A 25,786-nucleotide genomic window follows, 5' to 3' on the forward strand; every position below is an offset into this window, starting at 1 on the left:
GCAAAGTGTTAGGCTTACCTAGTCGTAGAGACTAGGTGCCGTCACGACGGTTCACAGAGGGAGAAATTGGGTCGTGACACCAAAACCTCGTAGGCATGGTTACATCTGATGACAACAGCTCCAGTATTCCTCCAAGCCCAAAACTCGATCCGTTTACTATCCGGAATCTACCTGATGCCCTCGGGACCTCAACCAATTTTACGAACACGTCCCAAAATGAAATACGAACCTAGTCGAAGCCTCAAACCATGCCAAACAACATCGAAATGATGAATCGCGCTTCGAATCAAACTTACAAATTTCCAAATCAATCCAGAATGACTTCAAATTTTACACACAAGTCCTAAATGACATTACAGACCTATTTCAACTTCCGAAAATCAGAATCCGACCCCGATATCAAAAAGTCCACTCCCGGTCAATCTTTGCAAAAACCTTTGAATTTTCAACTTTCGCCAAATTACCCCGAGATGACCTACGAACCTCCAAATCCACATCCGGACGCGCTTCTTAGACCAGAATCACCATACAGAGATATTCCCAGGCTCGAAATCTCAAACGGACATCAATAACATTGAAATACACTTCAACCCAAATTCATGAAATTATTTCAAAGTACCAACTTTCCACAATAGGCGCCGAAACGCTCCCTGGTCAACCAAAACCCAATCCGGACAGCGCCCTAGTCCAAAATCATCATACGAACCTATTGGAATCTTCAAATCCCGATTCCGAGGCCTTTTACTCAGAATTCAAACCTTAGTCAATCCCTCCAACATAAATCTTCTGAAATTAGAACTTTTCTTCCCAAATCATCTCCGAACTTTCCGAAATTCAATTCCGATCATACGTGCAAGTCATAACACCTGAGGTGAAGCTACTCATGGCCCCAAACTATCGAACGACGCGCTAGGTCTCAAAACGATCGGTCGGGTCGTTACAGATTCAAAGAACAATTTTTTTGTATATATGGGGTATTAAAAATTCAAAATCTATGGCTGGAGATATCGATAAACTTAAAATGGAGTCATACTGAAATAAAGTTTTTCCGGCTAAAGAATTATTTAAATTTTTAGATATCCGATTAAAGTGAATTTTAAATTAAGGATAATATCTTCACTTGCATCATTATAAAGATAATAATTATTGAAATGTATATAAAGTTTTAGAAATCGGAATTTCAAAATAGAAATATTTTTTGAAAGATAATATCATACCAAATAAGAGTTCAAGTCGTAGTAAAAGAGTCACGTCGTAACCAAAGAATCGTTTATATTGTGTCAACCTTTGTGCTTTACAATAAATATGAGTTATTATTTCGCTTTCTGGCTATTTTTAGGTTCCAATGACACCAATGAGAATAATACAAAAATAAAATTATCACAACGAGATTTGAGAAAATGTTAGTTGTTTTTCATGTAGTGTTTCTTAATTAATATCTAACGATTATCTATAATTATTTAGAAGGCTTAAATTGTAAGGTTATTTATATATAATTCAAATACACAGATATTTAACATGGTTAATGTCAAATATCAAAATGGAATCATACTGGAATAAAAATATTTCACTGGCTAAGGAATTTTTTAAATTTTTAGTGTCAAGACCCAATTTCACCTTTAGGTCGTGATGGCACCCAACACTACAATTAGGCAAGCCAACCAGTAATTTAAAATAACCAAGAGAATAAGCAACTCTTAATTCAACCAATGTATGTGTCAAGACCCGGTGTCACAAGTGTATGATCATCTAGTAGGTTATACAAAAATCCAAATACTGTCTGAAATGAAAATAGACAGAATAAAATAAAATACAAAAAGAGGCATTGGTAGCTGAAGGATGGCTCAGAAAGGCAGCTCATCACTACGCCCCTGGATAACGAGGATGTACGATGATATGTCCTCCATTAGTATCTGTCTCAGATCCTGCACAAAAAGTGCAGCAAGTGTAGCATGAGTACGTAAACAACGTGTACCCAGTAAGTATCAAGCCTAATCTCGAAGTGGTAGAGACAAGATGGCTGACTTTGACACTCACTAAGGGTCAACAGTAATAAATGGAATAAATTATAATTATTCAAATCAGCATGATTCACAGAATTAATAATAATTTTATTCAATTAGTAGAAATAATAAAAATCCTTCAAATGCAACAATTTCCAATCTATTAATTGAATCCTTCAATTTCAAAAACAATTCCAATTTATCAAATAACTTTACAAGATGCAATTCAATTTCAATAAATTTTCAACTTATCAAATAGCTTTACAAGCTGCAATAAACTATCCAAGTATCGTGTAATTATTATTATTATTAAGCACGATTTCTGCCGAGGTCATTCGGCCCGATCCAGAGTGTCGTGTAAACTGCCGAGGGACGTGTGACACGATCCATAGATGCATCTATCCTGCCGAGTTCGACCCGCTCCACAAGAAAGGAGGATATTTTCTTATGTACATCTGGAATGAGAGTATATTTATTATAAGATAAATTCAGGAAGAAGAATAATTTCTCTTAACAATTAATCAATTTAAACAGAAAATTTAAGCATATGAGATTTTCATCCTTTAATATATTTCCTAACAATTCACAATATATATATATATCAATCAAATAATATTAATTAAACAAAGAATACAATTTACACAAGTAATTCATGCTTTGAGTCCTAAACTATTCGGACTTTAACATTTACTAGTAGCTATGCACGGACTCTCATCACCTCGTGCGTATGTTTTCCCCACAATTAGCAACAATTATTTAATTTAATCACCTATGGAGTAATTTTCCCCTCACAAGATTAGACAAGAGACTTACCTCGTCTTGCTCCAATTTAGTCCACTAGTAGGCCTTTTCCTCGATTATCCAACTTCGATTGGCTCGAATCTAACCAAAAATAATTCTATACAATCACTAAAATTTATAGGAATCAATTCTATAAGGAAATACTATATTTTCAATAAAAATCCCGAAATTAATTAAAAATCCGTTCGTGGGGCCCACATCTCGGAATCCGATAAAAGTTATGAAATCCGACAACCCATTCAATTACGAGTCCACCCATACCAGTTTCACTCAAATCCGACTCCGAATCGATACCGAAATCTCAAAGAAATTCATTTCTAAATATTTCCCAAATTTCAATCTCAAAACACTAATTAAACGATGAAAACAATGATATATTTGTGTATATAGACCAAATCCGAGTTAGAATAACTTACACCAATGTCTTTCCTTGAAAATCTATCCAAAATCGCCTCTGCTCAAGCTCCAATTTATTAAAAATGGAGAATGGGACGAATGCCTTCTTTTTATAAAACTGCCCAGACAGCCTTCGGAACTGGTCCTCGATCGTGGCTTCGATCACAGGCTCGAGTATGGACCTCGGTCATGGACTCGATCATGGCATCGAGGCTGGGCCTTCGATCAGGGCATCGAGGCTGGGCCTTCCATCAGGGCATCGAGCATGTGCCTTCGATCAAGGCATCGAGCATGGGTCTCGATCCTGGCCCTCGAGCCTTGCCTTCGATCATGTCCTCGAGTTGGAACTTCGATCATGGCTTCGATATCAAGCTCGATCCTGAGCCTTGTCAACCCTGGGCTCGATACATGAGCTCGATATCTAGACTCGATATCTGGGCTCGATCACAGCCTAGAATATCCAACAGAAGAGGAAAAGTTGCAGCAGCCTTTAAGTCCCTTTAAGTCCAACTTTTGATCTGTTAACTATTCGAAACTCACCCGAGGCTCTCGGGACCTCAACCAAATATACCAACAAGTCCTAAAATATCATACGAACTTATTTGAAACCTCAAATCACCTAAAACGACGCTAAAACAATGAATTACGCTCTAATTCAAGCTTAATGAAACTTAGAATTTCCAACTTCCACATTCGATGTCGAAACCTATCAAATCAACTCCAATTGATCTCAAATTTTGCACACAAGTCATAAATAACATAACGAAGCTATGAAAATTTTCGAACCTGGATTCCGACTCCGATATCAAAAAGTCAACTCCCCGATCAAACTTCCAAACTTAAATTCTTATTTTTAGCCATTTCAAGCCTAATTTTACTACGGACTTCCAAATAAAATTCCGATCATGCTCCTAAGTCCAAAATCACCATACGGAACTGTTGGAATCATCAAAATTCTATTCCGGGGTCATTTGCACATAATTCAACACCCGGTCACTATTTGAACTTAAACTTTTAATTTTTTTATCAAAATTCCATATCTCGGGTTAGGGACCTGGGAATTTGATTTTGGGCATACGCCCAAGTCCCCAATCACGATATGGACCTACCGGAACTGTCAAAATACTGATTCGAGTCCGTTTGCTTAAAATATTGATCATAGTCAACTCAGTTGAGTTTTAAAGCTCTAATTCACATTTTAATCCATTTTTCACATAAAAACTTTTCGAAAATTTTTACGAACTGCGCACGCAAGTCAAGGAATGATAAATAGTGCTTTTCGAGGTCTTAGAACACAGAATTAATTATTAAATTTAAAGATGATATTTTGGGTCATCACATTCTCCACCTCTTAAATAAACGTTCGTCCTCGAACGGGTTTAGAATTATACCGGAAGTGCTGAATAAGTGTGGATATCTGCTCCGCATGTTTTCCTCGGCCACCCAAGTCGGTTCCTCGACTAATTGGCCCCTCCACTAGACCTTTACTGCAAAATCCTCTTGGAACTCAACTGGCTAACATGTTTATCAACAATGGAAACCGGCTCCTCTTCATAACCCAAGCTATTATCTAGCTGAACTGTGCTGAAGTCTAACACATGTGATAGGTCGGCATGATACTTCCGTAGCATAGATACATGAAAAATCGGATGAACTCCCGATAGGCTGGGAGGCAATGCAAGCTCATAAGCAACCTCCCCAACTCGTCTCAACACCTCAAATGGGCCTATAAACCTTGGGTTCAACTTGCCCTTCTTCCCGAATCTCATGATTCCCTTCATTAGTGAAACCTTCAAGAGAACTTTTTCACCCATCATAAATGATAAATCTCGCGCTTTCTGATCTGCGTAACTTTTCTGTCTGGACTATGCTGTATGAAGTCGCTCCTGAATCAACTTTACCTTTTCCAAGGGATCTTTCACTAAATCAGTACCATATAATTTAGCCTCACTGGGCTCAAACCATCCGATGGGCGAACGGCATCGCCGACCATATAAAGCCTCAAATGGAGGCATCTCGATGCTGGATTGGTAACTGTTATTATAAGAGAACTCGGCCAAAGGCAAGAAACGATCCCACTGGCCTCTAAAGTCAATCACACATGCCCTGAGCATATCCTCCAAAATTTGAATTGTCCGCTCTGACTGCCCGTTGGCCTGCGGATGAAAGGTTGTGTTGAGCTCTACATGGGTCCCTAATTCACTTTGTACTGCTCTCCAGAAATGTGAAGTAAATTGAGGGCCTCTATCTGATATGATAGAAATTGGCACACCATGCAACCGAACTATCTCCTGAATATAAATCTAGGCCAACCTTTCTGAAGTATACTTGGTCACAACAGGAATAAAATGTGCCGACTTGGTCAACCTGTCAATAATGACCCAAACTGCATCAAACTTCCGCAAGGTCCGCGACAACCCAACTACAAAGTCCATAGTGATGCGTTCCCATTTCCACTCTGGTATAGTCATCTGCTGAAGTAGGCCACCTGGCCTCTGGTGTTCGTATTTAACTTGCTGGCAATTCAAACACCTAGCTACATACTCAACTATGTCATTTTTCATTCGTCACCACCAATAATGCTGCCTCAGGTCACAATACATCTTCGTAGCACCTGGATGAATAGAATACCGAGAGTTGTGTGCTTCCTCTAGGATCTTTTTCCTCAGTCCATCCACATTAGGAACACATAGACGATCCTGGAGTCGCAGAACACCATCCGCTCCAATAGTAACTTCCTTGGCACTACCCCGTAGTACTGTTTCTTGAAGAACCATTAAGAGTGGATCATCATACTGGCGAGCCTTGATCTGTTCAAATAGTGAACACTGAGCTACGACACATGCAAGAACTCGATTGGGCTCTGAAATATCCAGCCGCACAAGTCTGTTGGCCAAGGACTGAATATCTGAAGCTATCAGCCTCTCCTCTGCTGAAATGAAAGCCAAACTACCCATACTCTCCGCCTTTCTACTCAAGGCGTCTGCAACCATATTTTCTTTGCCCGGATGATACAAAATAGTAATATCATAATCTTTTAGTAACTCAAGCTATCTACGTTGTCTCAGATTTAGGTCCCTATGCTTGAACAAATGCTGCAAACTGCGATGATCAGTGTAAACTTCACAAGACATCCCATAAAGATAATGCCTCCAAATCTTAAGAGCGTGATCAATCGCAGCCAATTCCAAATCATGTACTGGATAATTCTTCTCGTGGGGCTTTAGCTGACGTGAAGCATATGCAATAACTCGCCCTTCCTGCATCAATACACAACCCAAACCAACGTGGGAAGCGTCACTATACACTGTATACACCCCCTAACCGGAAGGAAACACTAACACTGGTGTTGTAGTCAATGCTGTCTTGAGCTTCTAAAAGCTCACCTCACAATCATTAGACCATCGGAACGGAGCACCCTTTTGGGTTAATTTGGTCAAAGGTGCTGCAATAGATGAAAAGCCCTCCACGAACCGACGATAATAACCTGCTAAACCTATGAAACTCCTGATCTCAGTCGCCGAAGTAGGACGATTCCAATTCTGAACTACCTCAATCCTTTTAGGATCAACCTCAATACCCTCGCCCGATACAATATGCCCCAAAAATGCTACAGACTCTAGCCAAAACTCACATTTAGAGAACTTAGCATATAACTTTTGTTCCCGCGGTGTCTGAAGCACTACTCTCATATGCTGCTCATGCTCTTCCTTACAGCGCGAGTAGATCAAGATGTCATTAATGAAGACAATGACAAACGAATCAATATATGGCCTGAATACCCTGTTCATCAAATCTATAAATGCTGCCAGGGTGTTAGTTAAACCGAAGGACATCACCAGAAACTCATAATGACCATATCTAGTCTGAAAAGCAGTCTTCGGAACATCCGAATCCCGAATCTTCAACTGATGGTACCCCGACCTCAAGTCAATCTTAGAGAACACCCTAGCACCCTGCAACTGGTCAAATAGATCATCAATACGTGGCAATGGGTACTTGTTCTTAATAGTGACTTTGTTCAATTGGCGATAATCAATACACATCTGCATTGTTCCATCCTTCTTCTTCACAAATTATACAGGTGCACCCCAAGGCGATACACTCGGTATAACGAACCCTTTGGCTAGTAACTCCTCAAGCTGTTCTTTCAATTCTTTCAATTATTTTGGAGCCATGCGATACGGTGGGATAGATATAAGCTGGGTATCTGGAGCCAAGTCAATACAGAAATCAATATCATGATCAGGTGGCATACCTGGAAGATCTGAATGAAATACATCGGAGAACTACCAAACTACAGGCACTAAATCAATAGTGGGAGTCTCTGCAGTAGTATCCCGAACATAGGTTAGATAAGCCAAACAACCCTTTTCAACCATGTGTTGAGCCTTTATAAAAGGAATAACTCAATTAAATGAACTATCAGATGAACCCTTCCACTCCAGCTTAGGCAATGCAGGAATAGCCAAGGTAACTGTCTTGGCATGACAATCTAGAATAGCATGATATGTTGATAACCAATCCATGCCCAGAATAATTTCAAAGTCGGTCATCTCAAGCAATAGGAGATATGCTCTAGTTTCATAACCACAAAATATAATAATACAGGACCGGTAGATCCGGTTCACAATAACAGAATCGCCCACAGGAGTGGACACATAAACAGGAGTACTCAAGGACTCACGAGAAACATCCAGGATTGGAGAAAATAGAGATGACATATATGAATACATAGATCCTGGATAAAATAATACCAAGGCATCTTTTCCGCAAATAGAATTAATATTTGTATTCACAACATCTGAGGCCTCTACATCTAGTCTGGCCGGAAAAGCATAGAACCGAGCTGGAGCGCCAACTGGCTGGCCTCCGCCTGGCCGACCTCCACCTCTAGGACGGCCCCTACCCACATGTCCTCTACATCTTGGTGGTCGGACTACTGGTGGAGCAACTGGTGCGGTAATCATAGGCTGCTGACCCTACTGCACTGATCTACCCCACAGTCTGGGGCAGAATCTTCGTATGTGACTGGGATCCCCGCACTCGTAACAACTTTTCGGTGCGATAAGCTGCTGACTAGAAGTCTGGCCCTGGTGACCTGAATACCCATTAGAAGAACTCTGAATAGCTGGTGGGCGATAAGAACTCTTTGGTATAACACTAAGATAGGGTCGCACTGGAGCACCTCGAGGAGGCGGTGGTGCTAGATATGGGGGCCTGCTGGACTGCCCTCTCACGAACTGACCTTTGCCCCCAGACGGAGCACCTATGAACTCTCCAGAATACCTAAATCTCTTATCTCTAGTAACCTGCTCTCGGCTACGCTGACGTACACCCTCAATCCTCCAGGCTATCTCCACGACTAGCTCATAAGAAGTGCCCATCTCAACCTCTCGAGCCATAGTGGCTTGAATGCCAGTATGTAAACCCACAACAAACCTCCGCACTCTCTCCGCCTCATTAGGAAGTATCATTAAGTGCATGGCGAGATAACTCAGAAAACCTAGGCCTCATAATCGGTCACTGATACCTGACCCTGCTGGAGCTACTCAAACTGAAACCTCAACTCTTCCTTCTGAGGGGGTGGAATATACCTGTCCAAGAAGATACGGGTGAACCTGTCCTAAGTAATTAGAGGAGAATCTGCTGATCTTCCAAGAACATCAGACTGCCACCATCTACGGGCTCTGCCCACTAGCTGAAAAGTAGCAAAGTCTACCCCATGAGACTCTAATATCCTCATGTTGTATAGTCTATCCTTGCACCGATCAATGAAATCCTGGGAATCCTCATGTCGCTCACCCCCAAAGACAGGAGGATGTAGTCTAGTCCATCTGTCCAATAGTTTCTGCGGATCAGCGGCTATAACTGGCTTGGGCTCAGGTGTAGCTGCTGCCACTGGCTGGGCTCCACTCATGGGTAGTGCACCCTGGGTCTGATATATAATATCTGTCTGTCCATGAGCCTATACGGTAGGGGTATGTGCTCCCTTGCCCGCCTGAGATGTGGCTGGGTCTGCCGGAAATAAACCGTCCTGAGTCATATTGTCCATGAACCGCAGCATACGACACATGACATCCTGAAATCCCGGTGTAGATGTGAAATCCACCGGAGCTGGATCTGCCACAGGCACCTCACCCTGTTCCTCAATAATGGGATTCTCTGCTGGACCCACTGGCAGCATAACTGGAACAGTCCTGGGACATCCTCGCCCTCTACCATGGGCTGGAGCCCTCCCTCGGCCTTTGCCTCGGCCTCTAGCAACTGGGGGAGTAGATCTTCCCTGGTCTGGAATCTCATTAGAGCGTGTTCTCACAATCTGTGAGGGAATAAGAGAAGGATATTTAGTACTACATCAATTGCACGATGGAATATGAAGAAAGGTAGTTTCCTAACACCCTATAGCCTCTCGAAGATAAGTACATATGTCTCCGTAATGATCCGCAAGACTCTATTAGGTCTACTCAAAACTTGTGAGACCTACGTGAACCTAGTGCTCTGATACCATGTTGTCAAGACCCAATTTCATATGTAGGTCGTGATGGCGCCCAACACTACAGCTAGGCAAGCCAACCAGTAATTTAAAATAACCAAGAGAATAAGCAACTCTTAATTCAACCAATGTGTATGCCAAGACCTAGTATCACAAGTGTATGAGCATCTAGTAGGTTATACAAAAAATTCAAATACTATCTGAAATGAAAGTAGACATAATAAAAAAAATACAAGAAGAGGCATTGGTAGCTGCAGGACGGCTCAGAAAGGCAGCTCACCACTACGCCCCTGGATAACGAGGATGTGCGATGATAGGTCCTCCACTAGTATCTGTCTCAGATCCAGCACAAAAAGTATAGCAAGTGTAGCATGAGTACGTAAACAACGTGTACCCAGTAAGTATCAAGCCTAATCTCGAAGTGGTAGAGACGAGATGACCGACTTTGACACTCACTAAGGGTCAACAATAATAAATGGAATAAATTATAATTATTCAAATCAGCATGATTCATAGAGTTAACAATAATTTTATTCAATTAGTAGAAATAATAAAAATCCTTCAAATACAACAATTACTAATCTATTAATTGAATCCTTCAATTTCAATAAAATTTCCAATTTATCAAATAGTTTTACAAGCTGCAATTCAATTTCAATAAATTTCCAAACTTATTAAATAGTTTTACAAGCTGCAATAAACTGTCCAAGTATCGTGTAATTATTATTATTATTAAGCACGATTTCTGTCGAGGTCGTTCGGCCCGATCCAGAGTGTCGTGTACACTGCCGAGGGACGTGCGGCACGATCTATAGATGGATCTATCCTGCCGAGGCGTTCGGCCCGCTCCACAAGAAATGAGGACATTTTCTTATGTACCTCCGGAATGAGAGTATATTTATTATAAGATAAATTCAGGAGGAAGAGCAACTTCTCTCAACAATTAATTAATTTAAACAGAAAATTTAAGCATATGAGATTTTTATCCTTTAATATCTTCCCTAACAATTCATAATATATATATATATATATATATATATATATATATATATATATATATTAAACAAAGAATATAATTTACACAAGTAATTCATGCTTTGAGTCCTAAACTACCCGAACTTTAGCATTTAATAGTAGCTACGCACGGACTCTCGTCACCTCGGGTGTATGTAACCCCCACAATTACCAACAATTATTTAATTTAATCACCTATGGGGTAATTTCCCCCTCACAAGATTAGACAAGAAACTTACCTCGTTTTGCTCCAATTTAATCCACTAGTAGGCCTTTTCCTCGATTATCCAACTTCCATTGGCTCGAATCTAACCAAAAATAATTCGATACAATCACTAAAATTTATAGGAATCAATACTATAATGGAATACTACATTTTCAATAAAAATCCCGAAATTATTTAAAAATTCGTCCGTGGGGCCCACATCTCGGAATCCGGTGAAAGTTACGAAATCCGACAACCCATTCAATTACGAGTCCACCCATATCAGTTTCACTCAAATCCAACTCCGAATCGATACCGAAATCTCAAACAATATCTGTTTCTAAAAAGTTCCCAAATTCCAATCTCAAAATACTAATTAAACGGTGAAAACAATGATATATTTGTTTATATAGACCAAATCCAAGTTAGAATCACTTACCCCAATGTCTTTCCTTGAAAATCTATCCAAAATCGGCTCTACTCAAGCTCCAATTTGTTAAAAATGGCGAATGGGACGAATGCCCTCTTTTTATAAAACTGCCCTGACAGCCTTCAAAACTGGTCCTCGAACTGGGCCTCGATCGTGGCTTCGATCAGAGGCTCGAGCCTAAACCTTGGTCATGGCCTCGATCATTTCATCGAGGTTGGGCCTTCGATTAGGGCATCGGGGTTGGGCCTTCGATCAGGGCATCGAGCATGTGCCTTCGATCAGGGCATCGAGCATGGGTCTCGATCCTAGCCCTTGAGCCTTGCCTTCGATCATGTCCTCGAACTGGACCTTTGATCGTGGCTTCGATCTCAAGCTCGAGCCTGAGCCTCGTCAACCCTGGGCTCGATACCTGGGCTCGATATCTGGGCTCGATATCTGCCCAGAATATCCAACAGAAGAGGAAAAATTGCAGCAGCTTTTAAGTCCAACTTTTAATCCGTTAACCATCCGAAACTCACCCGAGGCCCTCGGGACCTCAACCAAATATACTAACAAGTCCTAAAATATCATACGAACTTATTTGAAACCTCAAATCACCAAAAATGATGCTAAAGCCACGAATTACGCTCCAATTCAAGCTTAATGAAACTTAGAATTTCCAACTTCTACATTCGATGTTGAAACCTATCAAATCAATTCCGATTGATCTCAAATTTTGCACACAAGTCATAAATGACATAACGGATCTATGAAAATTTTCGGAACTGGATTCCGACTCCGATATCAAAAAGTCAACTCCCCGCTCAAACTTCCAAACTTAAATTCTTGTTTTTAGCCATTTCAAGCCTAATTTCACTACGGACTTCCAAATAAAATTTCGATCACGCTCCTAAGTCCAAAATCACCATACGAAACTGTTGGAATCATCAAAATTCTATTCCGGGATCGTTTGCACATAATTCGACATCCAGTCACTATTTGAACTTAAACTTTTAATTTTTCATCAAAATTTTATATCTCGGGTTAGGGACCTCGGAATTTGATTCCGGGCATACGCCCAAGTCCCAAATCACGATACAGACTTACCGGAACTGTCAAAACACTAATCCGAGTCTGTTTGCTTAAAATGTTGACCAAAGTCAACTCAGTTGAGTTTTAAAGCTCTAATTCACATTTTAATCCGTTTTTCACATAAACATTTTTCGAAATTTTTTACGAATTGCGCACGCAAGTCAAGGAATGATAAATAGTACTTTTCGATGTCTTAGAATACATAATTAATTATTAAATTTAAAGATGACATTTTGGGTCATCACATTTAGATAGCCAACTAAAATGAGTTTTGAATTAAGGATAATATTTTTGCTCATATTATTATAAAAATAATTATTATTAAAAAAATAAAGGTTTAGAAACTGATAATTTGTAAAAAAAAAAAAGAAGATACAGTTACTTTTAGTAATTAGTAAAATATAGTTAAACCAGATAAAATAGTTTGTAATATAGTATAAATTATTTATAATTTTGCACTTTTTTGGTTTTCCACTCAGGTATCCACCAGTGGTTCGACTAATTCGTATTCGCGCAATGTAAGACCCATTTAAAAAAGAAAATGCTCCCTACCATAATTTTTGTCCGATAATTTTGTATTGCTTTCAAAAATAAAATGTCACTTGGACTGAATTTTCTTTATCTCATTTATGTTTTCATTAAGTGAAAGGTAGCAAGATCAAAATTTGAAAAAATAAAATAAAATTTGAATCGATGATACTTTTCGAACGGTGGTTAGCAAGATCAAAATTGATAAAAATAGCTTTCTTTTAGGGGTTTCCTTTTCTATTAATGTCCTTCTAGTCAAACGAACCATAACCACATAATCCTCGAGTAGTTGTCTGTTAAATTTCTGAGAAAGATAAGAGTTTAGCATCGAAATTATGTCTGTTGCTTTTTATTGTGAAGTCATTCATAATTATTTTAATCAACCTTTCTTTTTAAATTTTCTCCAGGCTTCATTAAGTTCAAATTCGTGCTGAAAATTTTATATTTGAGATAAAACGTTCACTAATAAAGACGATTTCATACACAAATCTCGAATTTGATGCTTCTAGTTAAAGATAAAGACTACTTATCATTCCACCACAATATTTATTAGTCGTTTTAATTGAATTGTTTAGTTAGTTTCTAGTATTTTGTCAAACAACACTTCATTCCAATTTTGAATTGTTTAGTTAATTTTCAATAAAGAAATTGAGCAATACACAAGCTTTAGTTTTGAATTTGTTTCCTCATATTATGCTTTCCACCTTCCAAATATGTGGTCTGTCACCAATATTATTAAGTGATATGAGGTAATTCATATTCAATGTGTTACTCTTGTTTGGGATACAGAATAAGAAAATGGTAAAATTTTAATCTTATTTCTGTTTGACAAAAGAAAAAAGGAAAATAATGGTGGTACTATGAGCCCGTTTGGACATAAGATTTTTTCGAATCAGTTTGGCCATAAAATTTTTAATTTTCACTTGAAAATGAAGTTTTAAATTTTTCGAAAATTTGAAAAACTTCAAAAAACCCGTTTTTCAAAGTTTTCACTCATATCACTCACAAAAATTCAAAAATATCCAAAATTATATTCATATCCAAACACATCTATAATTTTAAAATACTATTTCACTTGAAAAACAATTATTTTTTTTTGGAATTTTACAATTCTTATGTCCAAACGCCCACTAAGTTTTATAGAAAAAAGAAGAATAAGACTTGTAAGTTGAGTATCAAAACTAAAATTTATTCTGTACCAAAAATAAATAAATTTTATTTATAAATTTAAAATGGCAATTACCAAAATCCGAGTTCTTAACAGTAACTTCTATTCAATTATTAGAATTCCAATCAGTAAAAGAAACTAAATATAAAACTTATTATTATTATTATTATTGTTCTTGGTAGGAATTTACCGATGCGAGTATAAATTAGTCCAATCAGTAAAATTCAAAAAGGGGATGAAAAGAATATATTGAGGGTGCTATTTAATTTTTCAGTGATGTAATTATTATAAATATCTTCTAGTTACTAAAAACAGAAAGAAGAAAAAAGGCAAATAAATAAAAGAAATAAAATAATAATTTACCTAAAAACAGTTCACAAAATAAATACTCCATAAACTTCTTAACGGAATTACCTGTTTCATTTTTGGCCACACCAACAGATACTACATACTCGTTTCTGAACTTCGCCGGAAAACCATGGCCGGAGTTCTGAACGTTTCACCGGCTCCAATTCTCCGGCCAATTTCAGTTCACAAACTCTCTAGAAATAACAGAGTCTTTTTAGTAAAATCAATGGCTCAATCTTCAGATAGTTCAAATGGTTCTGTGAGCACTAAAGAGGAATCCAAATCGGATTTTTCATTTTCAGCGCCGCCGAATTTCAAGGCGCCGAAGCCTAAGCCATTTACACCGAGAACTGATAAGATTTTGGACATATTAAGTGCTTCTCTTGCTTTGATTTTTCGCCTTGGTACTGGTGCTCTTGTTTCAGGGTAATGCTTTTTGCTCAATTACTTCATTCAGTTTAATTTCATCTTTAATTACCTCAATTTTTTAGAAATATTGATCTTGTGTTTGTATGAGATAATAAACTCCACCTATGTAAGTTTGGTAGAGTGTAGTTAGTTCCTAGCTCGAATAAAATGAAAGAGTGTTGTAGTAGTAAAAAACAGTAGAGTTTAAGTTACTGTGTGAAAACTATTTATACAATCAAGTCAATAATTAGTTTATTACAGTTAAATTCCTTGATTAGCACTATTTCGTAATATGATAAAAAATTGTAACTAACATGCTATCACAAGTTAAAATTCACTCCTAGTGTAAAAAAAGTTTTTATATTGCCGGTGTATATAACTTAAATCCAAAATAGTAACTATAATGAATCATCTGAATATGAATGGATGCAGAGAATTCTTATAGCTGACTCTAACTAATTTGGGATTTAGGCTAGACTATTGATTTGTATGATTGACGATATGCATATGATTCTAAATTGTAGCGGTATTTGTGAATTGGGGAACATTCAAGTTTTCTGATCACTTGGGAATAGTGTTTCTGAAATTGGAATGACTTATAAGGATAATAAGACTTGTTTTGTCGAGAATTATTACTAAAAAAAATTTCTGAATGCTTTTAGTTTAACTTGAATTTAAGGAGTACAATGTCTGGAGCTAAGTAGTCGCAAGGTATAAGCATTGATATAATTTATTAGGCACTGTGATCACTGTATCTTACAAGAACTTATCATTCTTCTTGGAAGCAGACTGCAACTGACTAGCTACTACAAAAGAATGTCCTGTATAACTTTAAAGTGAGAATATGATTCTCTCATTTCAGCTATTTGTACCTTCAGCGAGGCAGTTAATTCATTTTTTTTTTGATGAAGTAATTTGTAGCGAGGCAGTTAATTCTTCTGACCACCAAATGACTGGACTTCCATAATGGGTAGCAAAGCACACCCAGTACAGCAGATCTGCTTTCTAATATGACATTTTTGTGAAGAAGAGGACATAAATTGTTAAGGAAAAATGAGAGTCAGCTTTTGTGATATACAGTTTTGAATAAAATTTTCTGATGACATTTTATGAAGTCTGCTATTTAATTACTCATACCTTCAGCAAGCCAGGCATTAAAATTCAACATTCCTTATCTTTTTTGTTATTGACGAGAGTAACATCTTCATCCCTTCTTAAAACCAATTTGCAGTAAGGCGCAGCTATCTATCTGTATTTAGAACTACAGATTTCTGTGTGTTATTACTTAATTTGGTTGACTATAAATATATTGTTCACATGACAACAGTAAAGAAAAACCCATGAACATGAAAATTGGAAGGCATGTTGCTTGTAGTATAGAAGTCCAAAATGGCTTGTGGTATGAGGAAAGCAAATAAAGCTGGCTACAATGAAACAAATAAACAATCTGCTAAATGTTAATTTTCTGTGCAGAACAATCAGCGATTAGTTAAGTGTCTGTGGATCTCATTAAAATACAACAACAACAACAACAACAACAACCCAGTAAAATCCCACAAGTGGGGTCTGGGGAGGGTAGTGTGTACGCATACCTTACTCCTACCCCGAGGGAGTAGAGAGGCGATTAGTTAAGTGTCCTTGGATCTCATTAAAATGTGATCCTTTATTTAGTTGAGAAGCATTTTGTCTTAACAAACTTAATGGAACTCATTAGTTAATCAAGAATGACATGTGGCCTATGTAGGGGTATTGATAGTTATAGTACGAGTGTGGAGTGGCTGGTGGAATTTTCAGCACAAGCATGTTATTTTTAGAGTTAATAAGAAGACCTTTGGTTCTTTCTTTTTTTATACTTACTTAGGGGAAGAAATGGGATATCAAATTATTTGCAGAAGGTAATAACCAAAAGTAAGTAGATAGCGAGAGAAGATTCTGTTTTTGGTGAAATTAGTCATGAGTCAAATCCTAGAGATGCATCTGGTGGGGGTATATAGAGCTTGAGAGAAGTGAAATTCAATATGCTTTTATGTGATAAAAGTAATTGGGATAAATGAAGAAGCACACTTACAAAGTTACAGTCAATGATACTTTTCTAAAGTTCAACTACTAAATAGCTGTACGAGACAATTCAAGGTGCTGCTTCAAGATGTGCAAAAACTGAATTGGAGTGTCAAGTTATCTTCATAAGTGGCGTACATAGTTATTCCTGATATGATTTACATGGAAGTCAGAATGCTACTTGCTGTAACATTTTAGTCTTAGGAATGATGAGTCGAAGCTTAATGACATCTTTCTTTTGGGTTTTCTGAAGACCTTTGTATTTATTCTTCTGAATACTGATGTTGATACATTTGGTATGCTTATTCCTTATGTACAACTGCAGGTATTCAGCATCTTTTGTCTCCAAAAATGAGGTTCCAGCTGACCAGTATGCACTTGGAATTGCTGGTTGTTATCATTCACTTTTTTCCTTATTCATTTTCATCCAAAACTTGTTAGGATGGTGTTGAGGGGAATTGGAATCAGTTATTAGACTTTACAACAATTATCAGCAAGTCTTGATACAGATACTAATCATGTGCATATCAGAAAGTAGAGAAGCCAACATGTAAACTTCCAAAAAGCGGAAGTATTAAGAGTATAACCTTTACTTATCTGAACGCACTCCCGCGGAGAAAAAGAAAAATGAATCAAGACCTCATTCTATAAGAAAATAGAAGTACAGGCGAAGCTCCAAGTTGTTGTTCATTAGTTAAATATATGATATGTTTTATTAGTTAAGCGATAGAAGACCATGATTATTTGTATCTTATTATATGTGTTGGTCTGTCAGGAAGTTAAACTTAACCACTTTACTGCTATATCTTATTTTGTCATTGTTGGAAATCCCCTAGTTTCAGCAATACCAAAGGAAATTTTTGGATATATTGCTGGTCGCTGGAAATATCCTTCCCAAGTTTTCCTATTAAAGGCATTGACTAACATTTAATTTGAACTTTTAGAGTATATGGCTTGAATAATTCTTTTCTGAAACTGAGATGTTTATAATAGGCTTCAAGGTGAAGGAAAGTTCAAAAGTAGGTCGTCGACCTGAGAAGCCAATCGAGATATATGAGTTTGAAAGGTATTTTTGCTGGGGAAGTATTTTAATGATCACTGTTACATTCAACTGTCAACATCTATTAATGTCAAATTTATGCGTGTTTCCTTTTAGCTTTTCCTATTTCCTATCCAAGTTTTAGACTTTATTATAGACTTGATTCACCTGTTTCTTCTCTTATGTTGCCTGGCATGGAACATGTGGGGATTTCTTCAGCTGCCCGTTTTGTAGGAAGGTAACTGCAGATGCATTTACTCTTTCTTTCTCCTTCTGATAAGGTTCATAGCTGTAATCTACTCTTCTACTATTGTTATGTGCATTAAAGCTAGAACAGACGGAAACAAGCTTTTATTTATATAAACCCAGTTATTGTTATCAAGCATTTCCAACGTGCCTGCATATATGGGAAGTTCTTTCAATTGTTAAATTGTTGATTAATGGAAGTTTACACTAATATATATAGAACTACTTTAAAAATAATATGTGTAGAACTACTATATTTTTATGCTTTCAACTTTAATTAGCCTGCCAACTCTATGGAGCTTTAGGAAAAGAAAAAAGAATCTTGTGACATTCTGCTTCTGCAGACTGGTACTATATTTTCTTTTGAACATTATACACATTGAACTACTCATTCGATCTTTTTCATTTGTTTTGTCCCTGATTTGTTAAAAGGTGTCAATTTATTGCAGGTTAGGGAAATAGTTGCTGTTTTAGACCTTGATGTCCTCTTTTATCCTTGCCCAAGAAATGGTCCGAACTTCCGTCCCAAAGTTGGTCAGATGGGTGGAAAGCAGCAGTTCCCCTATATGGTTAGATAACTTATCCTATTGCTCCCTGTAGAGAAAATTAGCAGTCAGAAGCTCACACAACCACAAATTTATTGCATGCTTTAAAATGAAATAATTTTTTTTACTTGCCTTTTTTCCTTCACTAAAAATCAACCAATATGTTATTAAATGTGAATTAAAGAGCACCAGGTGTAATTCACCTGCCAAATAAGAATATCTAATACAGTAGATACTTTGAAATAAGTTACTAAAAGTTCTTTTTTATTTCTTACTCCTTCCCGGGAGCTCCCCACTTTGCTCCCTTGGTGACTCGAACCTGCAACGTCAGAGTTGGAGGTTGAGGGTGCTTATCACTTGAGCATCCCTCTCTGGTCGCTAATTTTTTTTTTTTGAAATCTTTATAAGAAAGGTTCTTTTGGAATCTACTCAATGCAATTATTCGATGGCTCCAGATGGTTCAAGACATGCTAAGTAGTTTCTTCCCTGGGCGCTGGTGTCTCTCATGTTGCATTTACTTTTTGCCCATTCTTGAAATGCGAAAATGACTATCTATGCTGTAATTCTACTGAACTTGACTTCTTCAAAATAATATGATTTTTTATTCTATTCGTTGATCATGTCTATCAAAACATTATGGCGTCTAATCATTTGTGTTATTCTGCTGCAGGTTGATCCAAACACTGGAGTTGCAATGTATGAATCAGATGAGATTATTAAGTATTTGGTTAGAAAGTATGGTACGCAGCTGTAATGGCCAACTTATATTGAAAAGACATCTGAATTCTACTTCCTAAAATTACTATTTTAAATTCTTGTTAGTGCATTTAATCTATATATTGGAGCCCATGTAGTTTCTTATTGTTAAAAAATTAGCAACGTTTAGATTTAGGATTGACAGGAATGACAGTTGATTCCAATTGACCCATTTAAGATCATTTGATCTTCGTACTATTTCTCCATCATTCTGGTAAAATCTATTCTTAGTGAGTGCATTAATTAGGTTGATTTCCTTGTGCAGGTGATGGAAATGTCCCACTTATGTTGTCCCTTGGTCTTCTCACTGTAAGCAAACAAACTTATGGTCATCAATGAGTTAGATTAATAGAAAGAGTGTTTAATAGATGTACAATTTATTGAATGTTGGAGCTTGTCCTCTCAGACACTTACTGCAGGCTTTGCCATGATTGGTCGAATGGGAATGGTATATGCCTTTCCTCTCTGCTAATAAGTGTATGTGCTTTTGGTTCTATGACTTCTCGTCCATACAGTTTTATCTCCAAAAGTTAAAAGACTTCCTGAGGACATAAATTTGTTCACAGATTTAGATTTCAGTGTATAGAGTTGGTAGAAAACTATTAATATTGAGAAGAGGACACCAAGTTGATTTGCTGTGATTTTTCCAGGGGTCTTCCTATCGGCCATCTAAACTGCCACCGAAGCCGCTTGAGATATGGGCATACGAGGTTAGCGCATGCTTACTTATAAAGCATTCTGCTGTTAGTTTGGTTTAAATGAATGTTAAGAATTCTATTAGATTTTTTCAATCATCATGTAAAAATAGTTCTTGCTGAATAGTAGATCCATATTACATGACCTACTTGCACTTGTGTCATTTTTCCAGCCTTCTCCATTCTGCAAAGTTGTACGTGAGGTGCTTGTAGAATTAGAGCTTCCCCACATACTTCACAGGTACATGTTACTATGAAATGGATGATGAACAAAATCTATATACTGTGCAATATAGGATGCCGTTGGCATCAAATGATAAGCTGATTAAATTATCTTTTATGAGAATACCATCAAAGCTTATATTATATGAAGTCTTCTATAAGTTCATACATTTGATTTGGTAGGTTTCTGCTCAAAGAATTTAACTTGCTGCTTCAATTATTAAAACCTATTCTTATAATGTTTTTGTCCGAGAACTAGATTAAATGACATAGAAGTGATTTGACATTCATTCGGAGGGGTGGATAGAGGATCCTTCTCTCATCCCAAACAGGAGTATCTGAATCCATTTAGTTCACTTGTCTTTTAAAGTATTTATTTATTGTCAAAAGTGCACTTTGCCACTGGTTTCAAGAATGAGATTCTTCTTATCTAGTTTTTTTCTTTACTCATTTAAAAACAAAAATTAGGATAAAGGTGACATGTCTATTCCTGTATACCCGACAACAATTTCAATGCTTTTGATTTTCTCTGACTGCATTAAACCAAATGGTGCAGTTGTGCTCGTGGTAACCCCAAACGCCAAGTATTATACGAAAGAGTTGGACATTTCCAGGTTATGCTTTGCTTTATGTTAGCTCTACCTTTCGGATGTCTGTTAAGTGTTATGCACACTTCCATAAATAATGTGGAAAACTAATAATGACTTTGTTTTTAGGTCCCATACTTAGAAGATCCAAATACTGGAGTACAAATGTTTGAAAGTGCAGATATTGTGGATTATTTACAGGCAACTTATGCTCTTTAAGGAGTGAGGCTTTCTCCCTTTTTCAATAGTTTAATTTCCTAATTCCTCTGTAACAAATGAACTTTCTGCAATTTGTTCAGCTCTTTCACAACCAAGTTAGAGAGGTCAAATTTGTCTGAACTGCTTTCTTCCTGGATAATTTCAGAGGATAGGAAACCAGCTATGAGGCTCAAAGTTTCTTCTCTTATTAGAGAGACGAAAGATGTCCCATGGGACAGTGATGTTTCATCGACATCCTCATCGAATCTGCGACTTCTGTTGGTAAAAGTAAATGGCATGATACATCCCACAAGAGTGTCCTATGTTGCTTAAACCCAACAGGGAACTTCACTCACTTTTCGCATTGTTATTGATTCAGTATGTTATTATTCCCTTTCGTTGTTAATTGATTTCATTTGTTAGTTAGTCTGATCTAAAAGCTTTTTCATAAAATGCTAAGAGTAGGTAAGCCCAGACTATGCATCCTAAAGTTGAAACCGGTAGGCAGAAGGCCGTTTAGGGGAGTAAACAAGAGTTGAAGCGCTGTTAGGGTAACTGATTGAAGCAGAAAATCATGGTAGTGACTAAAAAAGACGATTAAAATAACTTATTATAATATGATGAATAAGGATAATAGACATAGAGATTAAAAGGAATATGTTTTAGCAAATCATATGATAAGATGAACACTTATCTAATAGACGACGATATTACCTACAAAACACTTATACTTTATATACTAAAAGACATTAATAATGATGTAAGAAGAATAATCTATGAAAAAATATTAGCCTTTGAAATAACAGAAATAATAGACCAAAATTGGACAGAACTAATCATACCAGAAACAGATTTATATGAACTAGACCTATATTTTGATAGCATATAATGAATCATACATATCTACAATACTGGCAACAAACTACAGAAAATATAAATTGTACTTATCCTTGATGATGTTGGTGTTTCATAAGTTAATTGGTTTGGTATACTTGATGTACTTAATCTTTCTTTTACTATTTCTAAGTCTTCTTCCATGTCAATTTCTTTATAACTATATTCATTATTATCAATAACTGTAACTATTCTTTCAAATGGATTTTCTATTTTTATTTTATTAATTTTATTTTTTGCTGCTATTTTATGTTTTGTTGTTAAAACGTATAAGTTTTTACATCTAGCTGTAAATATCTTACTTCCAGGTGTTAATTCTATTCCTGACATTTTCCAGTATAATACTAATGATTTATCTATATTCCTATCGTTTATTGCTATTGAATAATTGGCACTTATTATGAATTTAAATTTTTGGTATATAAGATTTCCTTTATTAGATAACAATTACATACAAGAAAGTAATAGTAAACATACAAGGGTCCCTTTCGTTGTTAATTGATTTCATTTGTTAGTTAGTCTGATCTAAAAGCTTTTTCATAAAATTCTCTTTGTAGTGGAATTAGTCTAATTATTTCTGATATGCATTCTAATACATATTCTATATATTCTATATCTTGGGTTCTTTGATAGTCTTCTATATTATTTTCTATTAGATTTTTTAGTAAATTTATATTTTCTGTAGTTTGTTGCCAGTATTGTAGATATGTATGATTCATTATATGCTATCAAAATATAGGTCTAGTTCATATAAATCTGTTTCTGGTATGATTAGTTCTGTCCAATTTTGGTCTATTATTTCTGTTATTTCAAAGGCTAATATTTTTTCATAGATTATTCTTCTTACATCATTATTAATGTCTTTTAGTATATAAAGTATAAGTGTTTTGTAGGTAATATCATCGTCTATTAGATAAGTGTTCATCTTATCATATGATTTGCTAAAACATATTCCTTTTAATCTCTATGTCTATTATCCTTATTCATCATATTATAATAAGTTATTTTAATCGTCTTTTTTAGTCACTACCATGATTTTCTGCTTCAATCAGTTACCCTAACAGCGCTTCAACTCTTGTTTACTCCCCTAAACGGCCTTCTGCCTACCGGTTTCAACTTTAGGATGCATAGTCTGGGCTTACCTACTCTTAGCATATTTTCATGGCAAACTTACTCAAGATGATTTGTATAACAGTACTATTATATGATGGATAATTATAATCTACATGTATGAGATTATCAGGAATATACTAGTTTAGCTAGTCATGTTTATAGTGTTACATACCTGTTTTTGTAGATTCTTGGTGTCTTCTTGTTGATCTTTCATATTTTCTTGCTGATTCATAGCTTGCTTATCTTCCATAGCTTTCTTGTATTTTATCTTTAAGTATTTTATCTGTAAGTATTTCTTGTGAGAAGAGAAGAGAGAGGAGAGAGAAGCCCTTGGCCTGAAGATGTAGCCTGTTTTATTTCATAAACGAAAGGCTTATTTATAATATTACAAAATGACTTTTACTATTCATGAACGACCTTTACTGTTCATGAATCTGACTCTTGACTCTTACTATTCATGAACGACCTTTACTGTTCATGAAACTGACTCTTGACTCTTACTATTCATGAACGACCTTTACTGTTCATGAAACTGACTCTTACTATTTACTTTACGACTTTTACAAAAAACAAAATAACATAAAGAAAAGAAAGGAATCTAATATTTCTTTCATATTATTTTGTCTGCCATATTTCTTTGTCTAGCTTGTCGTCTTCTTCTTCAGTAATCTTCTTCTTGTTTATTCCAGTTGTACGTCTGGAACAATATTATCTTCTCCTTTGCATTTTGAGCATATGTGATCTGGATATTTGTGACTGATTAACTTGCAATATCTTATTAATAATTCTGGAGAAATAAAATTTGTCCTTATAGCTCTTGTGGTTGTAGATTGTTCTGGCTTCAAAAGACTCAAGACCCATTGTCTTAATTCTTCCATATCTGGTTCTCGTATTTCTCTGCAGTTTGAATATATCATTGTCTGTTCTCTTGAATAATAACTCCAAATAGCATTCTGGTTTAGGTAGTTGTTTGCTAGTTCATTTAGTATAGTGGATATTCCGATAATCCTTTTATTTGCATAAAAGTCTGGAATATTTATTTTTTCTATCTCTTCTTGTTCTTCTATTTTTTCTGGTACTAGCATTTCTCTTGTAAGTCCGATCTTGATAACTTGTATGATGGGTTTTATTTCTTCATATAGTATCTCTGCTGTAGCTGAATAGAATCGTATATAGAATAGTGTTCCTTTGGTTATTCTTTTGTACTGCATAAATGCTCTGTATACTTCTGGTATGGTAGCTATTTCTTGTCCTGTCTGTGTATATACTGTATCTAGTAATCCGTAATTGTAGCAAGTGGCTACTAGTTTTGCATTTGTATTTGGTAATGCTATTAGTTTATTATATCTTGTTAGATAATGAGTAATATAATCTTCATTTGGATTTTGGGTAGTTTGGGATCTTGGATTTTTGTTTAGGAAGTTTTGTATTTTATATATGTTGTCTATATATGTACGGGTTATATGGTTGTATGTCTTTTTGGCTTGGTTTAGGCTTTCTTTGTAGGTGTTTATCTGTGGTGGTAGGAATATTTCTTTCTGGGTATTTTGGATATGTATGAATGGTTTTGAAAATAGATTGTTCATATTTGTATTTGTATATCTAGGTTTAATTTCTTCCTTTTTCTTTGCAGATAAACTGCTAGCTGTGCTGCTTCCTGCAACTGCATTTAACAAACTGTTATGAGTTTTTAGGTGTTTCTCAACGTCACCTTCTAGCTCTGGAATTTTAGAGACTTCCGATCGTCTTATCTCCGCATTTTTCAAGTCATGCTGCTGACCACTAGCTGTTTTCTTTAATATCTGTATCTCTTCTTCTATGCTTTCCACTTTTTTACAAAGTGTAGTCATAGCTAAGAGTATATTTTCCATTGTATTATCTGGTTCAGTTTGGGTAGCTTTGTCTTGATAAGTAATCTGCAACAACATTCTTGTTAGTAGTGATTATTTCAATTGTAAATGTAAAATTTAATATATTTAATACCAGTCTGCGTATTTCTTTTGTTGTAATTGAATCTTGTACTTTTCTGGTTATCCACCATTTAACTTGGGTGTTATCTGTTCTTACAATAAATCTGTTATAGACTATATATGGTTCAAATGCTAATAAACATTTATATAATGCAAATAATTCTTTTCTATTTATTTCCCATCTTTCTTGTGGTTCAGTATAAGATCCTGAATAATATCTGCAATGATGTTCTATTTTTTCTCTATCATATTTATATTTAAGAACTCCTCCATAACTATGATTACTCGAATCTGTTTCTACAATATAAGTAAATTTCTTATTTTCATCTGGGAAGTATAGTTTTGGTAGTTTTTTACACAATATTTTGATCTTTCTTATTTGTTCCTTATCTTTTTCATCAAATCCATATTCTACATCCTTTTTTAGTTTTTTCTGTAGAGGTTTTAGGTTTTCTGCTAATTTAGGTATATATTCTCTTACTTGGTTTACTAGTCCTAAAAATGATTGTAATTTCTTTTTTGTATCTATGTTTTCATCAAGATTGATTATTTTTTGTACTATATGTGTTTGCATTTTTATTCCATTTTTATCTAT

At 36.0% G+C, this 25,786-nt stretch overlaps 1 protein-coding gene across 4 annotated transcripts; it reads left to right on the top strand.

The window, feature by feature from the left end:
* Window positions 1–14,512: 14,512 nt before the first annotated feature.
* Window positions 14,513–25,275, top strand: LOC138895044 (uncharacterized). 4 transcript variants are annotated; one of them, XR_011409261.1, is made up of 14 exons: window positions 14,513–14,886; window positions 17,252–17,316; window positions 17,920–17,992; window positions 18,185–18,203; window positions 18,661–18,780; window positions 19,427–19,496; window positions 19,778–19,821; window positions 19,919–19,960; window positions 20,163–20,222; window positions 20,381–20,448; window positions 20,986–21,043; window positions 21,146–21,238; window positions 21,381–21,592; window positions 24,855–25,275. XR_011409261.1 is itself a non-coding variant. In XM_070179751.1 (13 exons), the coding sequence occupies exons 1-12, from the start codon at window positions 14,591–14,593 to the stop codon at window positions 21,233–21,235; spliced, it is 1,005 nt and encodes a 334-aa protein (XP_070035852.1). In that variant the 5' UTR covers window positions 14,513–14,590; the 3' UTR covers window positions 21,236–21,238; window positions 21,316–21,640. The 4 variants fall into 4 exon arrangements, 3 of the variants coding, with proteins under 3 accessions (XP_070035852.1, XP_070035853.1, XP_070035854.1); XM_070179751.1 differs by lacking the exon at window positions 24,855–25,275 and having other exon boundaries at window positions 21,316–21,640; XM_070179752.1 differs by lacking the exon at window positions 24,855–25,275 and having other exon boundaries at window positions 21,381–21,640.
* Window positions 25,276–25,786: the final 511 nt, after the last annotated feature.

This window comes from Nicotiana tomentosiformis, chromosome 7, assembly GCF_000390325.3.
Source record: "Nicotiana tomentosiformis chromosome 7, ASM39032v3, whole genome shotgun sequence".
NCBI lineage: Eukaryota > Viridiplantae > Streptophyta > Magnoliopsida > Solanales > Solanaceae > Nicotiana > Nicotiana tomentosiformis.

Excerpts from the sequence above, each read along its gene's own strand:
- LOC138895044 (XM_070179751.1), top strand. The coding sequence starts at position 14,591 with ATGGCCGGAGTTCTGAACGTTTCACCGGCTCCAATTCTCCGGCCAATT. Across the intron at positions 19,822-19,918 it reads TGTCCCTTGGTCTTCTCACT|ACACTTACTGCAGGCTTTGC; the intron begins GTAAGCAAACAA and ends TTGTCCTCTCAG. Across the intron at positions 21,044-21,145 it reads AAAGAGTTGGACATTTCCAG|GTCCCATACTTAGAAGATCC; the intron begins GTTATGCTTTGC and ends CTTTGTTTTTAG.